The sequence below is a fragment of the Hypanus sabinus genome, chromosome 6, assembly GCF_030144855.1.
Source record: "Hypanus sabinus isolate sHypSab1 chromosome 6, sHypSab1.hap1, whole genome shotgun sequence".
Lineage (NCBI taxonomy): Eukaryota > Metazoa > Chordata > Chondrichthyes > Myliobatiformes > Dasyatidae > Hypanus > Hypanus sabinus.
Genome location: NC_082711.1, coordinates 161,335,207 through 161,352,910, shown reverse-complemented (window position 1 = coordinate 161,352,910; position 17,704 = coordinate 161,335,207). Strand labels below are relative to the sequence as shown.

Genomic DNA, 17,704 nt, shown 5'->3' with positions numbered 1-17,704 from the left:
TATGGCCCAGTCCATCATGGGAAAGGCACTCTCCACTACTGAGCACAACTACGCAAAGCATTGTAGCAGGAAAGCAGCATCCATCATCAGGGACCGACCCTCCCCCCCACCCACCACCACCCAGGACATGCATTATTCCTGCTACTACCATCAGGAAAGGGTACAGAAGCCTCAGGACTCACATCACCAGGTGCTGGAGCAGTTATTACCCATCAACTTTCAGGCTCTTGAACCAAAGAGGATAACTTCACTCAACTTCACTTGTCCCATCCTTCAGATGTTCCCAGAACCCATAGGCTCGCTTTTAAGGACTTTTCATCTCACGTTCAGATACTTGTTGCTTAGTTATTATTATTATTTATTTATTTTTGTATTTGCACAGATTGCTGTCTTTTACACAGTGGTTGAAAGCCCAGGTTGGTGTGGGTCTTTCATTGATGCTAATATGGTTGTTATTCTATTATGGATTTATGGAGTATGCCCAAAAGAACATGAATCTCTAGGTTGTATCTCTAGAGGGGATAACCTCACTCAACTTCACTTGTCCCATCACTGAACTGTTCTCACAACCTATGGATTCACTTTCAAAGACTCTTCATCTCACGGTCATGATATTTGTTGCTTATTTATTGTTATTATTATTTCTTTTTTCATTATATATCCGCACAGTTTCTTGTGTTTCATACACTGGTTGTCCACCCTGCTTGTGCAGTGTCTCAGTGATTCGAACATAGTTATTGGATTTACTGATTATGCCTACAAGAAAATGAATCTCAGGTTTGTATGGTGACATATATGTAGTCTAAGAATAAATTTATTTTGAAGTTTGAACTTTTGAATATTTATTGAATCAAGACTGCATTTCAAAAGCATTGGTTGTATGTAAACCTTTATAGGGTGTGCTAATGCCCCATTTTCTTCTTTCAACCTTATAATCTAGCTGGTTCTTATATTCTTCCTGGAGTTCTGAGCTGAGTGCAATGTGGTGGCAAGATGATACTTCAAATTTTTGGCACTATTAAATTTGCCCCATGTAAAATGTAACTGATTCAGGATATTCATCAATATTTTCTTTGGGCCTAGAAAGACAAGAGCTAAGTTACAGGCAGCTTGTATACAGGGGGAGGGTGAGGTTGTAGGTGGGGGGTGAGGTGTATCTCTGCTACTAATCCTTTAACAGGTAACAGTATCTTAGATGTCCGAATAACCAAAGAGGCTTCATAAGACATTGTATGTAGATGGCCATAAATTTTGCCAACAAAGTAGGTTTTAAAGATCTTTAAATATATATCTATAAAAATATATATTTCCTCAAAGCAACATACTTGTCCCATTTTTAAATAACTTTGAAATTATTCTTAAAATGCATTTTTCTCTCAGGCACAAAAAGAATACAAAATTTGAACTGATGAACAAGTAAATTGTGAAATTATTATGTTTACTGAAGAATAAAAAATCTAAAACAAATCACAATTAATAAAAGTTTTGCCAAAATATAAACTTATGTAAGGAATTCCGTGCAGCTTTAAAGATACAGTATTTAATTTAATTAGATAACAGAATAGTTGTCCGTCATTGTGATTGGTGGGAGGAAATGAGAGTCAACATGGGCGGCAGAGTGTTGGACAAATCTGTCGTCAGTATATTCCATCTTCTTACATTCTTCCAAGCTTCTCTTTATTTTCATCTTTGTGCCTTTGACATTAAATATAAATGAAATCTTTTTATCTTGGATTACATTTCAGGAAGTTGTATGATTCCTTCCTGCTACTCCATAATAATCATGCAAAGCCATTAAAATCTATTTGAAGCTTGTCTTTAATTAAAGTGAAGCATTAACAGATGATAATGATACTTACAGTACTGGCTTCCTATTGAGTTTCATTGCATGTCTTGGGATTCTTGTTCTTTCTGCAGCACTGGTAAAACGAAAGATTTCAAGTGAGTTTTATTTATGAGCGTATTTATATTTTGCTTTCCAAAAAGTCTGAATAAAACAGGACTTAAAAGCACAAGAGAACATGTCCTATGGAGATAGGTTGAGTGAACTAGGGCTTTTCTCTTTAGAGTGAAGGAGGATGAGAGGTGACTTGATAGACATGTACAAGATGATAAGAAGCATAGATTGAATGGACAACCAGAGATATTCCCAGGGGTGGAAATAACCAATATCAGGGAGGCATAATTTTGAGATGATTGGAAAAGGGTATGGGGGATTGTCAGAGACTTTTATCCAGAGAGTGGTGAAGGTGTAGAATGCCCTTTCAGGATTAGTGGTAGAGGCAGGTACATTAGAGATTCTTAGATAGTTCATATTTGATAGGAGATTGACAATGTGAGAAGCCACAGGCCTGTTTCCCTTGTTTGGTAGCAAGACAGGTGATGAGGTAGCAGCGTGGCCTCAGTTGTAGCGAGGACAAGGCCCCAAGCAGGCTTGCCTGCTGCTGCAGTCCAGGTGAGATGACACTGGAGTCGGTGTAGCATGGAGTCTGTGCTCAATTGGGAGCTGGCTTCTCCTGCCAGTGCTGCCCTCCATCGTTCAAACAGTGGGTGTACAGGCTGGATTGATGGGAGTTCTACCGTCAGTCTGGGTGTCACTCAGGGACTTGGACTATACATGTGTTTCCTTGCGTAATGATGTGTGTGTTTTTTTCTCTCTTGATATTTTGAATGTATGTTATGCACCTAGGTGCCAGAGGAATGTTGCGTCATTCAACTATATCCGTGTATGGTCTGAATAATAACTAAACATGATTTGACTTGATTTGAGATAGGCACGTGGATGATAGAGAAAAGGAGGGTTTTGGAGGAGGAAAGGGTTAGATTGATTTTTTTAGGGTGGGTTAAAAGGTCAGGACAAAATCATGGGCAGAAGGGCCTGTACTGTGCTGTAGTTTCTTATGTTCTATGATCCAAAAATAAGGACACTGGAAAAACTCAATGAATCAAGCAGCATCCGTGGAAAGAGAAGGAGTGAATCAATGTTTCTGGTCACAATCCTGCATCAGGTCCTTACTTGACCTAAAATATTGACATACTTTTGCTCCATAGATGCTGCTTGATATTCTGAGTTCCAATAGCATTCTCTTTTCTGTTCCATATTCTAGAGAACTACAGTCTCTAGAAGGAGCTGACTAATTTAACAGCTTCCTGTAGTTTCTTTTGATCCTTCCTTAAATCCTCAGACATTGAGGTAGATGTTTCTTGAACATGCTGCCACTCCCAATTATAGCCACAATCTCACCAAGCCCATTTTTATCTGATTCTTTTGTGAATAAATTTAGTCCCTAACTTTAAGAGCTTCTGTATGGTTTTGCAGAATCAATTTTCAGTCAGAAATAATAAACTCACTTTTCCTATTGAAATATTCCTTAAATCCTTTCAGTGCAACACTTTTAACTGGGCATATGTAAGAACCACAGCCTTTAATGTAACTTTTGAAAGATAATCAATTGAAAAAAAAACAGCGACATGAATTATATCAGTTAATGACCTGCAAATGTATCAAGTAATAAACAAAAAGATAAAACTTCAAAAATATTTTCAACTGCTCTGCAACTCCTAGTGTTATGAGCAGTATGCACTCTTGATAAACAGTCTGAAGTGTTAATTTATTTCAGTAATTTCTCTTTTCATGTCATAAGGAACCTTTTACTTCATGGCTGGAGAATATGTTTTACATATACTTGAAAAGGGAAACCCATTCCTGCGGAAGTTTTGCGATTTTAAATAAAAACAAAATCCATTCTTCCTATTTTAGTGCCAATCCAGAAGTCATGTTATTGAAGAGAAGATCAACAATATTTGATAAATGCACATAAAAGTGGCTACATTTTTCATCTGTAGGTTGGCTGGCAAATCAACCTTCCGCCTATTCAATTGAAATAAAGCCTCCAGCTCCAGGATAACTATACTCGCACCAGGTGCACCGAGCTGCAGCTCTTCAGAGAACATGTTAAGCAATTGGAGCTACAGTTCAATGACCTACTGGTCATACGGGAGACTGAGGAAGTGATAGATAAGAAGTACAGGGAGTTAGTCATCCCTTGATTGCAGGAGACAGGTAACCGTGTGACTGTCAGGAGAAGGAAGGGAAGTGAGCAGCCAGTACACAGCACCTCTGTGGCCATTACCCTCCATAATAAGTATACCGTTTTAGATGCTGTTGAGGGGGGAATGATCTACCAGGTGTAGCCGCAGTGACTGGGACTCTGGCACCGAGTTTGGAACTGTGGCTCAGAAGAGAAGAGAGATAAAGAGGACTGCAGTGGTGATAGGAGATTCCATAGTTATAGAGAGGAGATTTTGTGGACATGATATAGAGACCTGGATGGTATGTTGCCTCCCAGGTGTCAGGATCAGGGATGACTCAAATCAGATCCATGTCATTCTCAAGGGGAAGAGTGAGCAACCAGAAGTCTTCCTACATATTGGCACCAAAAACATAGGTTGGAAAGGTGAGGAGGTCCTGAAGAGAGATTTTGGGGAGTTAGGTGGAATGCTGAAAGCAGAACCTCCAAGGCAATAATCTCTGGATTACTGCCTGTGCCACTCACAGTGAGGGTAAGAATCAGAGCTCTTGGCAGATAAATTTGGTTGAGGAACTGGTGCAGGAGGCAGGAGTTCAGATTTCTGGATCAATGGGATCTCTTCTGGGAAAGGTACGACTTGTACAAAAGGGATGGGTTACACCTGAACGTGAGGGGGAGGGGGAGCTGTTGGGGAGGGTTTAAACTCAACTGGCATAGGGATGGGGGCCAGAGTGTTAGGGCTGAGGATGGGGCAGTTGGTTTGCAAACAGAGGCAGTATGTAGTGAGACTGGTAGCAAGGACAGGCTGATGCTAGGGGGAAATTGCTATGAATGGGATGAGTTGCAATGTAAAAAGGGGACAAAATCAAAAAGGGTGATGAACACAGTACTGAAGGTGTATTATTTCAATGCATGCAGTATACAGAATAATATAAATGAACTTGTAGCATAGTTACGTATTGGCATGTATGACGTTGTGTGCATAATAAATTGTGGCTTTAAGATTATAACTTGGAGCTTAATATCCAAGGATACACTTTGTATTGAAAGGAGAGGCAGATAAGCGGGGGAGGTGGGCGGTGCTCTGTCGGTAAAAAATGAAACCAAATCTTTAGAAAGAGGTGACATAGGATCAGAAGGTGGAGAATCATTGTGGATAGAGCTAAGGAAATGCAAGAGTAAAAAGATCCTGCTGGAGTTGTATACAAATCACTGAATGATAGCAAAGTTATGGGCTACAAATTACAAAAGGAGACAGAAAATGCATGTCTAAAATGCATGTCATGTGGGATTTCAATATGCTGGTTGATTGGTAAAATCAGATCTGTGCTGAATCCCAAGAAGGGGAATTTGTAGAAGCTTACCAGGTGGCTTTTTAGAGCAGCACATGATTGAGCCCACTAGGGGATCAGCTATTTTGATTTGGATGTTCTGCAATGAACAGGAATTGATTAGATAAAGGAACCCTAAGGTAACAGTGATCATAATATGATAGAATGCACCCTGCAGTTTGAGAAGGAGAAGCTAAAGTCAGATGTACCAGTGTTACAGAGGAGTAAAGGGAATTAATGAGGCATGGGAGAGGAGCTGGCCAACATTGATTGGAAGGGGACACTTGCAGGGATGATGGTTGTAGATTCTGGGATCAGTCCGGAAGGCACAGGATAGATACATCCCAAAGCTGGATGGCACAACCATGGCTGACAAGGAAAGTCAAAGCCAACATAAAAGCCAAGAACTGGGCATCTAATAGAACAAAGATTAGTGGGAAGTTAGAGAATTGGGAAGCTTTTAAAAACTAACAGAAGGCAACTAAAAAAGTCATAATAAAGGAAAAGATGGAATACAAAGGTAAGCTAGCCAATAGTATTAAAGATAACAAACATTTCTTCAGATGTATAAAGAGTAAAAGTGAGGTGAGGGTAGATATCAGACCGTTGGAAAAAGATGCTGGAGAAGCAGTGATGGGGGACAAGGAAATGGCAGGTGAACTGAGTAAATATTTTGCATCAGTCTTCACTGTGGAAGACACTAGCAGTATGCAGGAAGTTCAAGAGTGTCAGGGGGCAGAAGTGAGTAAAGTTACCATTACTAGTGAGAAGGTGCTTAGGGAATTGAAAGGTCTGAAGGCAGATAAGTAATCCTGGACAAGATGGTCTACACCACAGGGTTCTGAAAGAGGTAGCTGGAGAGATTAATAATGAATTTACAAGAATTGATAGATTCTGGCACGGTTCCAGAGGAATGGAAATTTGCAAATGTCACTCCACTCATCAAGAAGAAAGAGTAGCAGAAGAAAGGAAAACATAGGCCAGTTAGTTTGACTCAATGGTTGGGGAGATGTTGGAGTCAATCGTTAAGTTTGTGGTTTGGGGGTACTTGGAGGCACATGATAAAATAGATCAAAGTCAGCATGGTTTCCTCAAGGGAAAATCTTGCCTGACAAATCTGCTGGTGTTTTTGAAGAAATAACAACCAGGAAAGACAAAGGAGAATTAATGGATGTTGTATACTTGGATTTTTGGAAGGCCTTTGACAAGGTGCCACATGTGAGGCTGCTTAACAAGTTAAGGGCCCACCGTATTACAGGAAGGGTACTAGCATTCACTGATTGGCAGGAGGCAAGGAGAGGGAATAAAGGGAGCCTTTTTTGGTAGGCTGCCGGTGACTCGAGGTGTTCCACAGGTGTTGGTACCACTTCTCTTTATGTTATATATCAATGATTTGGATGAAGGAATTGATGGCTTTGTGGCCAAGTTTGCAGATGAAATGAAGATAGGTGGAGGCCAGGTAGCATTTGAGGAAGCAGATAGGTTGTAGAAGGACTTAGACAGATTAGGAGACTGGGCAAAGAAGCTGCAGGTGGAATACAGTGTTGGGAAGTGTATGGTTATTCACTTTGGTAGAAGAAATAAAAGCATAGGCTATTTTCTAAATAGAGAGAAAATTCAGAAATATGAGGTGCAAAGGGACTTGGGAGTCCTTGTGTAAGATTACCTAAAGATGAACTTGCATGTTGAATCAGTGGTGAGGAAGGCAAATGCACTGTTAGCATTCATCTTGAGAGGACTAGAATATAAAAGCAAGGATGTAATGTTGAGAATTTATAAGGCATTTGTAAGGGCTCACATGGAGTATTATGAACAATATTGGGCTCCTTATCTAAGAAAGGATATGCTGACATTGAAGAGGATTCAGCAGAGGTTCATGAGAATGATTCTGTGAATGAAATGGTTACCATATGAACACTGATTGGTGGCTCTGCGCCTGCATTCTCTAGAATTCAGAAGAATCAGGGGTGACTTCGTTGAAACCTATTGAATGTTGAAAGGCCTCAACAGAGTGGATGTGGAGAAGATGTTTCCTATGGTGGGGGAATCCAGGACCAGAGGACACACCCTTTGGAATAGAGGGACGTCCATTTAGAACGCAGATGAGGAGGAATTTCTTTAGCCAAAGAGTGATGAATCTCTGGAATTCTTTGCACAGGTGGCTGTGGAGGCTGAGTCATTGGAAATATTTACGGCAGAGGTAAATCGTTTCTTGATTAGTTAGGGCATGAAGGGATATGGACAGAAGACAGGAGATTGGGGCTGAGAGGGAAATGGATCAGCCTTAATGGAAATGGTAGAGCATACTCAACAGGTTAAATGGCCTAATTCTGCTCCCATACCTTGTGGTCTTACATTGGCTAAGAGCTATTTTCCTAGAAATTAGTTGGTGATTCTAAAGATGGATTAGTAAGAAGGTTTGCAATAGGTCCAAAGTTCAAAGTAAATTTATTACTGAAGTACAAATATGAGATTAATTTTCTTGTGAGCATACTCAGTAAAGCCAAAATAGAATAATAACTATAATAGAATTAATGAAACACCTCACCAACTTAACCATTCAACCAGTGTGCAAAAGATAACAAACTGTGCAATAATAAAAAAGAAAAATACATAAATAAATAAACAAATAAACAAAAAAGCAATAAATATCGAGTTCATGAGCTGATGCTGGTGGTGCTCCAATGTGGCTGTTTTGTCGAACTTGTGTTCCTCCAATCTTGAACACCTAAAAGTCAAATGTCGTCTGTTCTTCTTACCAAGTGAGTTCTCCTCCATAATCCTAACTGTAGCTACATACCACCAGCACCCAAATATAATAAAGCGCTTGAGATACTGCATGATGCTGTCTCCAAACAAGAAACAGCCCATCCTAACATCCTTTCAAATCATGGATAGGATTCAAACCAGACTTGTTTGAAGAAAACCCTCTCCAGTTACTATCAGCATATAACTTGTAGCACCAGAGGTCCCAACACTCTAGACTACTGTTATACTAAGATAAGGAATGCCTACTGTTCCATGCCCAGACTGCATTTCAGTAAATCACTTGGCTGTCCTTTTCCTACATAGGCAGAAGCTAAAGAGCAAAGCTCCAGAGATCAGGTCAACAAAGAGGTGGTCACGGAAGGCAGAGGAGCAGCTATGGTACTGCTACGAGTCAGTGGACTGCGTGGTGTTCAAAGACTCATTTGTGGATCTGAATGCATACACCATGGACTTTTATGAAAACAGTTGTAGATGAGTGAATCTCCACAAAATCATTCAGAGTCTTCTCCAATCAGAAGCCCCGGATGTACCATGGAATCTGCAATCTGCTGAAGGCCAGATTAGAGGCAGTCAAGTCTGGTGACCAAGAAATTTCCAAGAGGTCCAGATATGATCTCCAGAAAGCCATCTCTTGGGTGAAGTGGCAAATCTGGACAAGACTTGAATCAACAAAGGATGCTTGACAGTTGTGGCAGGGCTTGAATACTATCATTTCTTATAAAATCACATCAAGTTACATAGATGACAACAGGACTTTGCTTCCAGAATGAGAATCAGAATCAGAGTCAGATTTAATATCACCAGCATATACCGTGAAAATGTGTTAACTTTGCGGCAGCAGCACAGCGTAATACATGATAAATATAGAAAAAAACCTGAATTATAGTAAGTATACATATATATGTATTTTAAATAACTAAATTAAAATAAGTAGTGCAAAAACAGAAGTTTAAAAAAAAATTAGTGACTTAGCGTTCATGGGTTCAATGTCCATTTAGAAATTGGATGGTAGAGGTAGAGGAAGCTATTCCTGAATCGCTGAGTATGTGCCTTGAGGCTTCTGTACCTCCTTCTTGAAGGTAACAATGAGAGGAGGGTATGTCCTGCGTGGTGGGGGTCCCTAATGATGAGAGAGGACTTTCTGAGGCACCACTCCTTGAAAATGTCTTGGATACTACGGAGGCTAGAACCCATGATGGAGCTAACTAATTTTAGCACTCTGCAGTTTTCTTTGATCCAATGCAGTAGCTAACCACCCCCACCCCCTGCCATACTAGACGGTGATGCAGCCAGTTAGAGGGTTCTCCACGGATCCATGTGGAAGATTTTGAGTGTTTTAGATGATAAACCAAATCTCTTCAAACTCCAAATGAAATATAGCCACTATCTTGCCTTCTTTACAGCTGCATCGATATGTTGGGTGCAGATTAGATCCTCAGAGGGACTGACACCCAGGAACTTGAAATTGCTCACTCTCTCCACTTCTGATCCCTCTGTGAGGAAAGTCCAAAATCAGCCCTTTGGTCTTACTGATGTTGAGTGCAAGGTTGTTGCTGTGCCACCATTCAGCTAGCTGGTATATTTCACTTCTGTAAGCACACATCCTTGAGGTATGCAGTGTTGATCATCAGTGAGGTGGAGACGTTATTACCAATCTGCACGGATTGTGGTCTTCCGGTTAGGAAGTCACGGATCCAGTTGCATAGGGTGGTACAGAAGCCCAGGTTTAGTAGCTTTTTGATCAGGTGTATAGAAATGATGGTGTTAAATGCTGAGCTATTATCAATGAACAGCATCCTGACATAGGGTATTTATATCATCCAGGTGATCCAAAGCTGCATGGAGAGTCATTGAGATCGCATCTCCTGTAGACCTATTGTGGTTATAGACAAATTGCAGTGGATCCAGGTCCTTGCTGTAGCTGGAGTTGACTCTCACCTTGATCTACCTTTGAAAGCATTTCATTGCCATAGATGTGTGTGCTACTGTATGACAATCGTTAAGTCAACTCACACTGCTCTTCTTGGGCACTGGTATAACTGTTGCCCTTTTGAAGTACATGGGAACTTCTGACCGTAGCAGTAAGAGATTGAAAATGTCTTTAAATGCCCCTGCCAATTGGTTGGTACAAGTTTTCAGAACCTTACCATATACTCCATCAGGGCCTGTCGCCTTGCAAGGTTTCATCCTCATGAAAGACAGGAAGATCTCAGCCTCCAAGACAGAGATCACAGGGTCTCTAGGTGCAGCAGGAATCCTCATAGCTGTAGGTTTATTCTCCCTTTTAAATTGTGCATATAATGTATTGAGCTCATCTGGTAGTGAACTATTACTGCCATTCATGGTGTTGGAAGTAATGGCCTGCAAACCCTGCTAGAGTTGATGTGCATCCAATGTCACCTCCAAATTTACTTGGAATTGTTTCTTACCTCTTGAAATCACCCTTCGCAAGTCATATCTGGTTTTCTTGTACAGACCTGGGTTGCCAGAACTTAAATGCAACAGATCTAGCCCTCAACAGACTACAAAGCTATGGTTGATCCATGGCTTTTGATCTTGGTATGTACAGTCAGTTTTCACTGGCACACACTCATCCACACAGGTTCTATTCAAGTCCTTGACAACTACTGTGTACTCATCCAGACTCGATGATGAGCTCCTGAGTATCGTCCAGTCCACCGATTCAAAGTAGACCTGCAAGTGCTCCTACACGTCCCTTGTCCATACCTCCTTGGTCCTCACTACTGGTGCTGCAGTCTTCAGTCTCTGCCTGTATTTAGGGAGTAGAAGTACAGCCAGGCGATCAGACTTTGCAAAATGTGGGCATGGAATAGCACAGTAAGCACTCTTGAAGGTGGTGTAACATTGGTCCAGTGAGTTGTTTCCTCTGGTACTACAAATGATTTGTTGATAATCAACATTTAGTGACTTTTCCAAGCTGGCCTGGTTAAAATCCCTCAAAATAATGGGAAGGCATCTGGATGTGCTGTTTCATGCCAGTTGATCACATACCTCAGATCATCTTAAGCTTTTCTGACATTGGCCTGTGGTGAAATATACATCGCTACCAAAATGATTGCTGAAATCTTCCATGGCAGGTATAATGGCTGGTACTTGATCTGGTGAGCAGGATTGGGACAGCACCACCACGTTTTACACCATGAGGAACTGATCATGAAGCAAATCCCACTGCCTTTGGCTTTAAAAGACTCAGCTGTCCTATCTTGATGGTGTATTGTGAACCTGTCAATCTGAATCGCTGCATCTAAAATGGAAGGGGTTAACCAAGATTCCGTGAAACAAAAACGCAACAGCTTTAATGTCCATCTGGTACAGCACCCTTGGTGTGAGATCTTCAGTTTCATTTACCAGAGACTATACTTTTGCCAGCAAGATAGTTGGTTGGGAGTCGAAAGCCTCATTTTTTTAAAATGCACCATTAGCCCAGTGTGACAACATCATTTCCACTGCTGTCTTAAAGGGACAGTCTGCCAGCCAGAATCCAATCTGTTTTCGTCAGTCTTGAATAACGACATATTGTTTAATCACATTAAAACATTGCTACTAACTATACAGACCTTAGATGCAGTTGTGGTTCTCAGTTGCAGCAGGCTGAAATGGGAATATTTGATGATTTCCATTGGAGCTGCTGCTTCAAGTCACCTTTAATTTGGAGCTCTGGAACCTGCTTCAATGGGTATCATCCAGTTGAACTCAATGCCTTCCATGTTTGCTTTGACCATCAAAACATGGAGGAACCATTACAAATTCCCACATTCCCTGATGTTCCTGTGATTTCAGTTCGCCAATGTGTGAGCAGCCTTCAGAGAGGTGAACTCATGAAAGGCATTAGTGAGTGCATTTCAAGTATAAAAGACCTGTGCTGATCAACTGGTTGGGGTGTTCACTGAGATCTTTAACCAGTCCCTTGGCAGTCTGAGGTACCCATCTACTTCAAGCAGGCTTCAATTATACCGATGTCTAAGAAGAAAGTGGTAACCAGCCTCAATGCATATCATCCAGTAGCACTTACATCCTCAGTCATGCAGTGTTTAGAGAGGATGGTGATGAAACATATCCTACTTGAGAAGCAACTTGGATCCACTCCAACTTCCCAAGTGGAGCAACAGATCCACAGGAGCTTTGGCTCTTCACTCAACCCTGGAATATCTGGATAGCAAAGATGCATACTTCAGGATACTCTTTATTGATTACAGCTCAGCATTCAATACCACCGTTTCCTCAAAGCTAATCAATAAGCTTCAAGGCGTTGATCTCAATACTTCTATGTGTAATTGGATGCTTGATTTCCTTACCTGCAGATAATTTGGGAATTCCTTGTGGAAGTGTTGAATCAAAAGGAGTAGGGATTGGCCCTGCAGTTTTCTGTGGTCTATGAATGATGACTGCACAGCCAACCTCACAAGATCAGAGTTCAGTGAATGGAAATGTGGAATGTCTCTCTGAGTGAACACTATGGAAAAGAATGTTAAAATGGACTTCCCAGCCACAGTGTTTGATAGTATGAATACTAAATAAAACACATAGTGAATCAGAATTACTCAGCTCAAAACAGTAACTTGCCATAGATGTTGTCTGACCTGCTGACCTATTGTGAATCAAATGCTTGTGGCTTGAATGATAGTCTTGTTTCATAGTTATAGACCTTTTCCTCACTTGTCACATTCTCCCATGGTTTGATTGTGTGACAAATAATTTTCACCCTATTGAACAAGGCAGAGACATGGACAAGACTCACTTTTCTACAAAGTCCTGATTTGAACTGGTCACTGGAAGCCGTGAGATTGGTTTTAATTTTTCCTTCCTATTGTGATGAGATTTTTACATATTTTTTACCTTGATGCCATCATCAACATTTGGAACTCTCTGCAGTGATTCTTCACAATGTATTCTGTCACAGGACCATATCTTATGTACAACAGTGTGTATTTTTAAATTCCATAGTTCTGATGAATGATCATCAGCATGAAATGTCACCTGTTTCCCTCTCCATAGAATTTATCTTTTATTTAGATGTTGCCCGAATGCTGTATATGCTAAGTATGATATTTTTACACTCCAGTCTCTGCTTTTCATCTTATTCTAAATATTTCTATTTTCCAACACTTACCTCAATAACTGCATGTCGCCGTGAAAATATTCCAAAAAGACTGGTCAACAGAATCACCACTATCCCGGCGATGATTGGTTCATATGGCACTTGATATGGTTTGTCTGCAAATCAATACTATGAATGTTAGTCTAACAATTAAAAGTACTTAAACATAGATTTCTAAATAAATTACTCAGTTTGTGACCAAAGTAGGTTGTTGTATTGGTTATGAAACAACAGCATTCATTCAAAACTTTTACATTGTAAATACATGCCAATATTTATCTATTTGTGCACTTTTTATTCTTTAAGTGTTCTTTAGCCTTGATTAATTTTTCTTAATGTATATATAATACTCAATTATTTCCATTTTTTATATTCTTTATTATTGTTGAATGTTGTTTTTTTATTGCATATTGCACCCTACCCAACACATCACAGCAAATTCCTAGTACACATACAACAAATGAATATGGTGAATAAAATTGAAGATTTTATTTTGAAATTGAAGATCAAAGGAAAGAGAGTAACACTGACAACTGTTCAACTGTTGCTTTCTCAGAAATTCATTTTGTTTATGATAGACCACTTGAAGCTGAGCACAAATATAATTTCAGACTACTTGTGTCACATAGGAATTTGGAGAAACAAGAAATTAACTTTTATTGACTGTAATGCATTTCCTTACATTAACAGTGTTGACACTTTACAATAGTTTGACTAAGCTAGAAATGTTTTGTTGATGATGTTTGTTTGTACTTAACGTCTGAGGCTTCTCACTGAATTGTGCAACAATAATCTGCCAGTATTGATGGATTTCAGTTACCCTGATACTGTTTATCCATTACTGCAATGTCCTGGTGAAACCTTACAGAATGCTCATCACTGACATAAGATCATGAAACCATAACATATAGGACAGAATTAGGCCATTTGGCCCATTGAGCCTGCTCTGTTATCTCATCATAGCCGATCCATTTTCCCTCAGACCCAATCTCTAGCCTTCTCCTTATATCCCTTCATATTAGATTAGATTAGATTATGAGGACACTCAGTCCTTGTTTATTGTCATTTAGTAATGCATGCATTAAGAAATGATACAATGTTCCTCCAGTATGATATCACATAAACACAAGACAGACCAAGACTAACTGACAAAAACCACGTAATTATAACATACGGTTACAGCAGTGCAAAGCAATACCGTAATTTGATAAGAGCATATCCTGACCAATCAAGAATCTATCAACCTCTGCCTTAAGTATATGTAAAGACTTGGCTTTTATAGATGCCTGTGGCAATGAATTCCACAGATTCAGCACTTTCTCCTCACCTCTATTTTAAAAAGATGCCCCTCTATTCTGAGACTGTGCCTTCCAGTCCTAGACCCTCCCACCATAGGAAACATCGTCTCCACGTCCACTCTGTCAAGGACTTTCAACATTTGATAGGTTTCAATTAGGTCCCCCTTCATTCTTCTGAATTCCAGTGAATACAGTGAACACAGTGTCAAGATTTGTAGGGAAGAAGTCTAAATGGGAATGCAGAAAATGAATCTTTAGTGACATGTTGCACTTCATGGCTTTGTATGCTTGAAGAATGTTGTCAACCAGTTGCACTTAGTTTGGTGCTCTGTAGTTGACAAGAAAATTTTCAAAAACATCCTTGAATGGGTTCCATGAGATTTTTCCTGGTCCTACTAGAAGTTCTTTGAATTACCTGTCATTGATGACCTGTTTAATTTGTGGACCAACGAAAGTACCTTTCTTAATCTCGGCATCAGTTATTCTGACTTGAATTATGAATTGAAGTAACAAGTATAGGTAATTTAAAAAAAGTTGCGTGATAGATTAATTTCATGGTGATACTCATGATCAGCGGGCCAAAGATCTATAAGACACACCCAAAAGTATTTAACAAAATCTTTGTTGTCCAGTGTATTTTTTTTGGTTCTCATTTTCACTTTGTTATTCTTCTGGTTCATAAAGGACAGGCACTCTTACCTTTCACGCTCAGATTGAAGTACAAACTTCTGCTTCCAAGTGTGGAATCTGCTCTGCAGACATATGTCCCATTTTGCCATTTTTGTACCTTCTTAATAAGCAGTGTAAAGGCACTACTGTCCCAGTTCACATGGTGTTTGCCTGCCTCCATCTTGAGGGTATTGTTATCTTTATGCCAGGACATCAAAGCTGGTGGATTAGACTTCACATTACAAGTCAGCGTTACAACGTCACCAGAATATGCTTCCACGTCCACCCCTCCATCCTGACTCAAAATAGGGACAACTGTAACAATCGAAACACAAAAACAAACTCAGCAAAACTACAAAAGATATTTTTCTATACGGTATTAATGCTTAAATCCAGAGATTTAAAATGTTGACCCGGTGGTTCTATCACTGTATACTTTTTACAGAACTAAATGTCAGTAATGCTTCAAAGAGGCCAATTGGACATCCCAGCAATAAAATTAGTGGATATTTGGAGACCACTTTGGGAAAACAAGTCAATATGAACAGGAAACACATGGTCCAAAACAAGGTAAGCAGCAAAACAACAGTGACTTTTGAAAGGGGGAGTAAATTATTTTTTAAAAATGCAGATACCAGTATTTTTGATAATTGTAAATATCTAGTCATCTGGAATGGAAAAACATGCCTTTGTGCTTTAGTTCTGAAGGAAGATCTTGAAATGTTTGTCCTCCCCACAGAAGCTGAATGATTTGTTATTTTATACTTGCTCATTTCACTTGCTTCTCTCTCCTGTCAGTGACAACAGTACTACGTATTTCTGTTGCCAACTGAATGACATTATTGAGTGATGTCTTCAGTGAAAGTTTGAACACAGAGCTGCCTACAGTGAGGTGAGAAGTATTTCAGAAAATGCTTTATCAGCTTTTTGAGGTGCTAAATTTCCAGGATGTTGGGAAAGTATTTCAAGTTCAAGTCCAGTTGTCATTCAACTGTACACATGAATACAACCAAATCAAACAGCGTTCCTCCAGGGCCAAGGTGCAAAGCACAGTACCAACAGTCACAAGTCAACATATAATTACCAGCAGAAAAACATACACTCACAAAAAAAAGGTAGCTCAAGTCCTTGAGTGTCATAGCCTGTAGATTGATGGTGCATGAGATATCCTGGAGCCACATTAATGCAAGGACAAGCATGCAGTCCTCCTCATGCACTAGTGCAGCCCCAGGCAAATGCAATCCAACGTGTCTTCCACTGAATGAACACTGGAGGGCAGCACTGATGGGAGGGGCCAGCCCTCAACCCAGTACAGAGTCCAGCATGCACACGGTGCCTCTGCTCTCTCCCACACCGCCTCAGGCGCCTCCTCCCCCGGATGGCTGCCACAGATGATCCCACGGTATGAGGGCCTGGTCCATGGAACAGCCGAGGCAATGCAGGCTACTGTCGGTTTCATCAATGAACCAGTAAACTGGACTTGCAATATTCTACATGACCAATGTCCAGCAGGGTCTTACTGTGACAAAAAAAGAATGTCAAGCTCTGCTAGGTGGACTTCTATGGTACTTCGCACTGTAGAAGTGCCATCGTGTGTGCCAGCATCTATTTTCACGCTTCTAACACTGGACCTAGAATGCCCACAACTGTCCTGGCATCTGTATCAGTGTCAGGGGAGCAAATAGCCAATTGCCTCCCCTCTCGCTCCAATGCCACATCAGTGCTAGTCATTGAGTCATACAGCAAGGCAAGACTTCCCTTGGCCCACTGACTCTGCACTGACCATCAAGCAGTGGCTTACCCTAATCCTATTTAATTTTCTTCACCTTCCCACCAACTTTTCCCAAATTCTGCTACTTACTGACGTACTGGGACGAATCACAGTGGACAATTATCTTGCCAACCACACTTCTTTGGGATCTGGGAGCGAACTGGTACACCTGGAAGAAACCCACTCGGTGGCAGGGAGAACGTGCAAACTCCACACAGACAGCACAGGCGATCAAGATGGAATTTGGGCCACTGGGAGCTGTGAGGTAGCAACTCTACGAGCTGCTAGTTTCTGGGCGACAACATCTCAGAGGATTGATCCGGAACCCAACATGGTAAAGCAATCATGAAGAAGGCAGCTCAGCGACTAAACTTCATGAGGATTTTGAGGAGATTTGGTATGTTACCAAAGACTCTAGAAAATCTCTACAGATATACCGTGGAGTGCATTCTTACTACCTGTATCACCATCTGTTATACACTCGTCATCTGGGACATGCCTTCTTCATCAGAGAGGAGGTACAGGAGTCTGGAGATGCACACTCAATGCTTTAGGAAACTCCTCTTCCCCTCTGTTATCAGATTTCTGAATAGTGCATGAACCCATGAACACTACCTCACAATTCCTCTTTGGCACTATTTATTTATTCATTTTATTTCTTATCTTAATTCAGTGAAATCTTTTTTGTGTTGCACCGTACTGCTGCCACAAAACAA

The 17,704-nt window shown here is 40.5% G+C and overlaps 1 protein-coding gene across 1 annotated transcript in view; it reads right to left on the bottom strand.

Annotated features, from left to right (window-relative positions):
- Positions 1-405: 405 nt before the first annotated feature.
- The window catches only part of LOC132395207 (transmembrane and immunoglobulin domain-containing protein 1-like), a 36,218-nt gene continuing 18,919 nt past the window's right edge, over positions 406-17,704 (bottom strand). Inside the window, exons 3-6 of the mRNA XM_059971496.1 lie at positions 15,248-15,532; positions 13,263-13,366; positions 1,860-1,919; positions 406-1,695 (exon numbers count right to left, since the gene is read on the bottom strand). Of these exons, the coding sequence (XP_059827479.1) occupies positions 1,872-1,919; positions 13,263-13,366; positions 15,248-15,532 (437 nt within the window). The 3' untranslated portion in view covers positions 406-1,695; positions 1,860-1,871. The remainder of the gene's footprint in view (positions 1,696-1,859; positions 1,920-13,262; positions 13,367-15,247; positions 15,533-17,704) is intronic.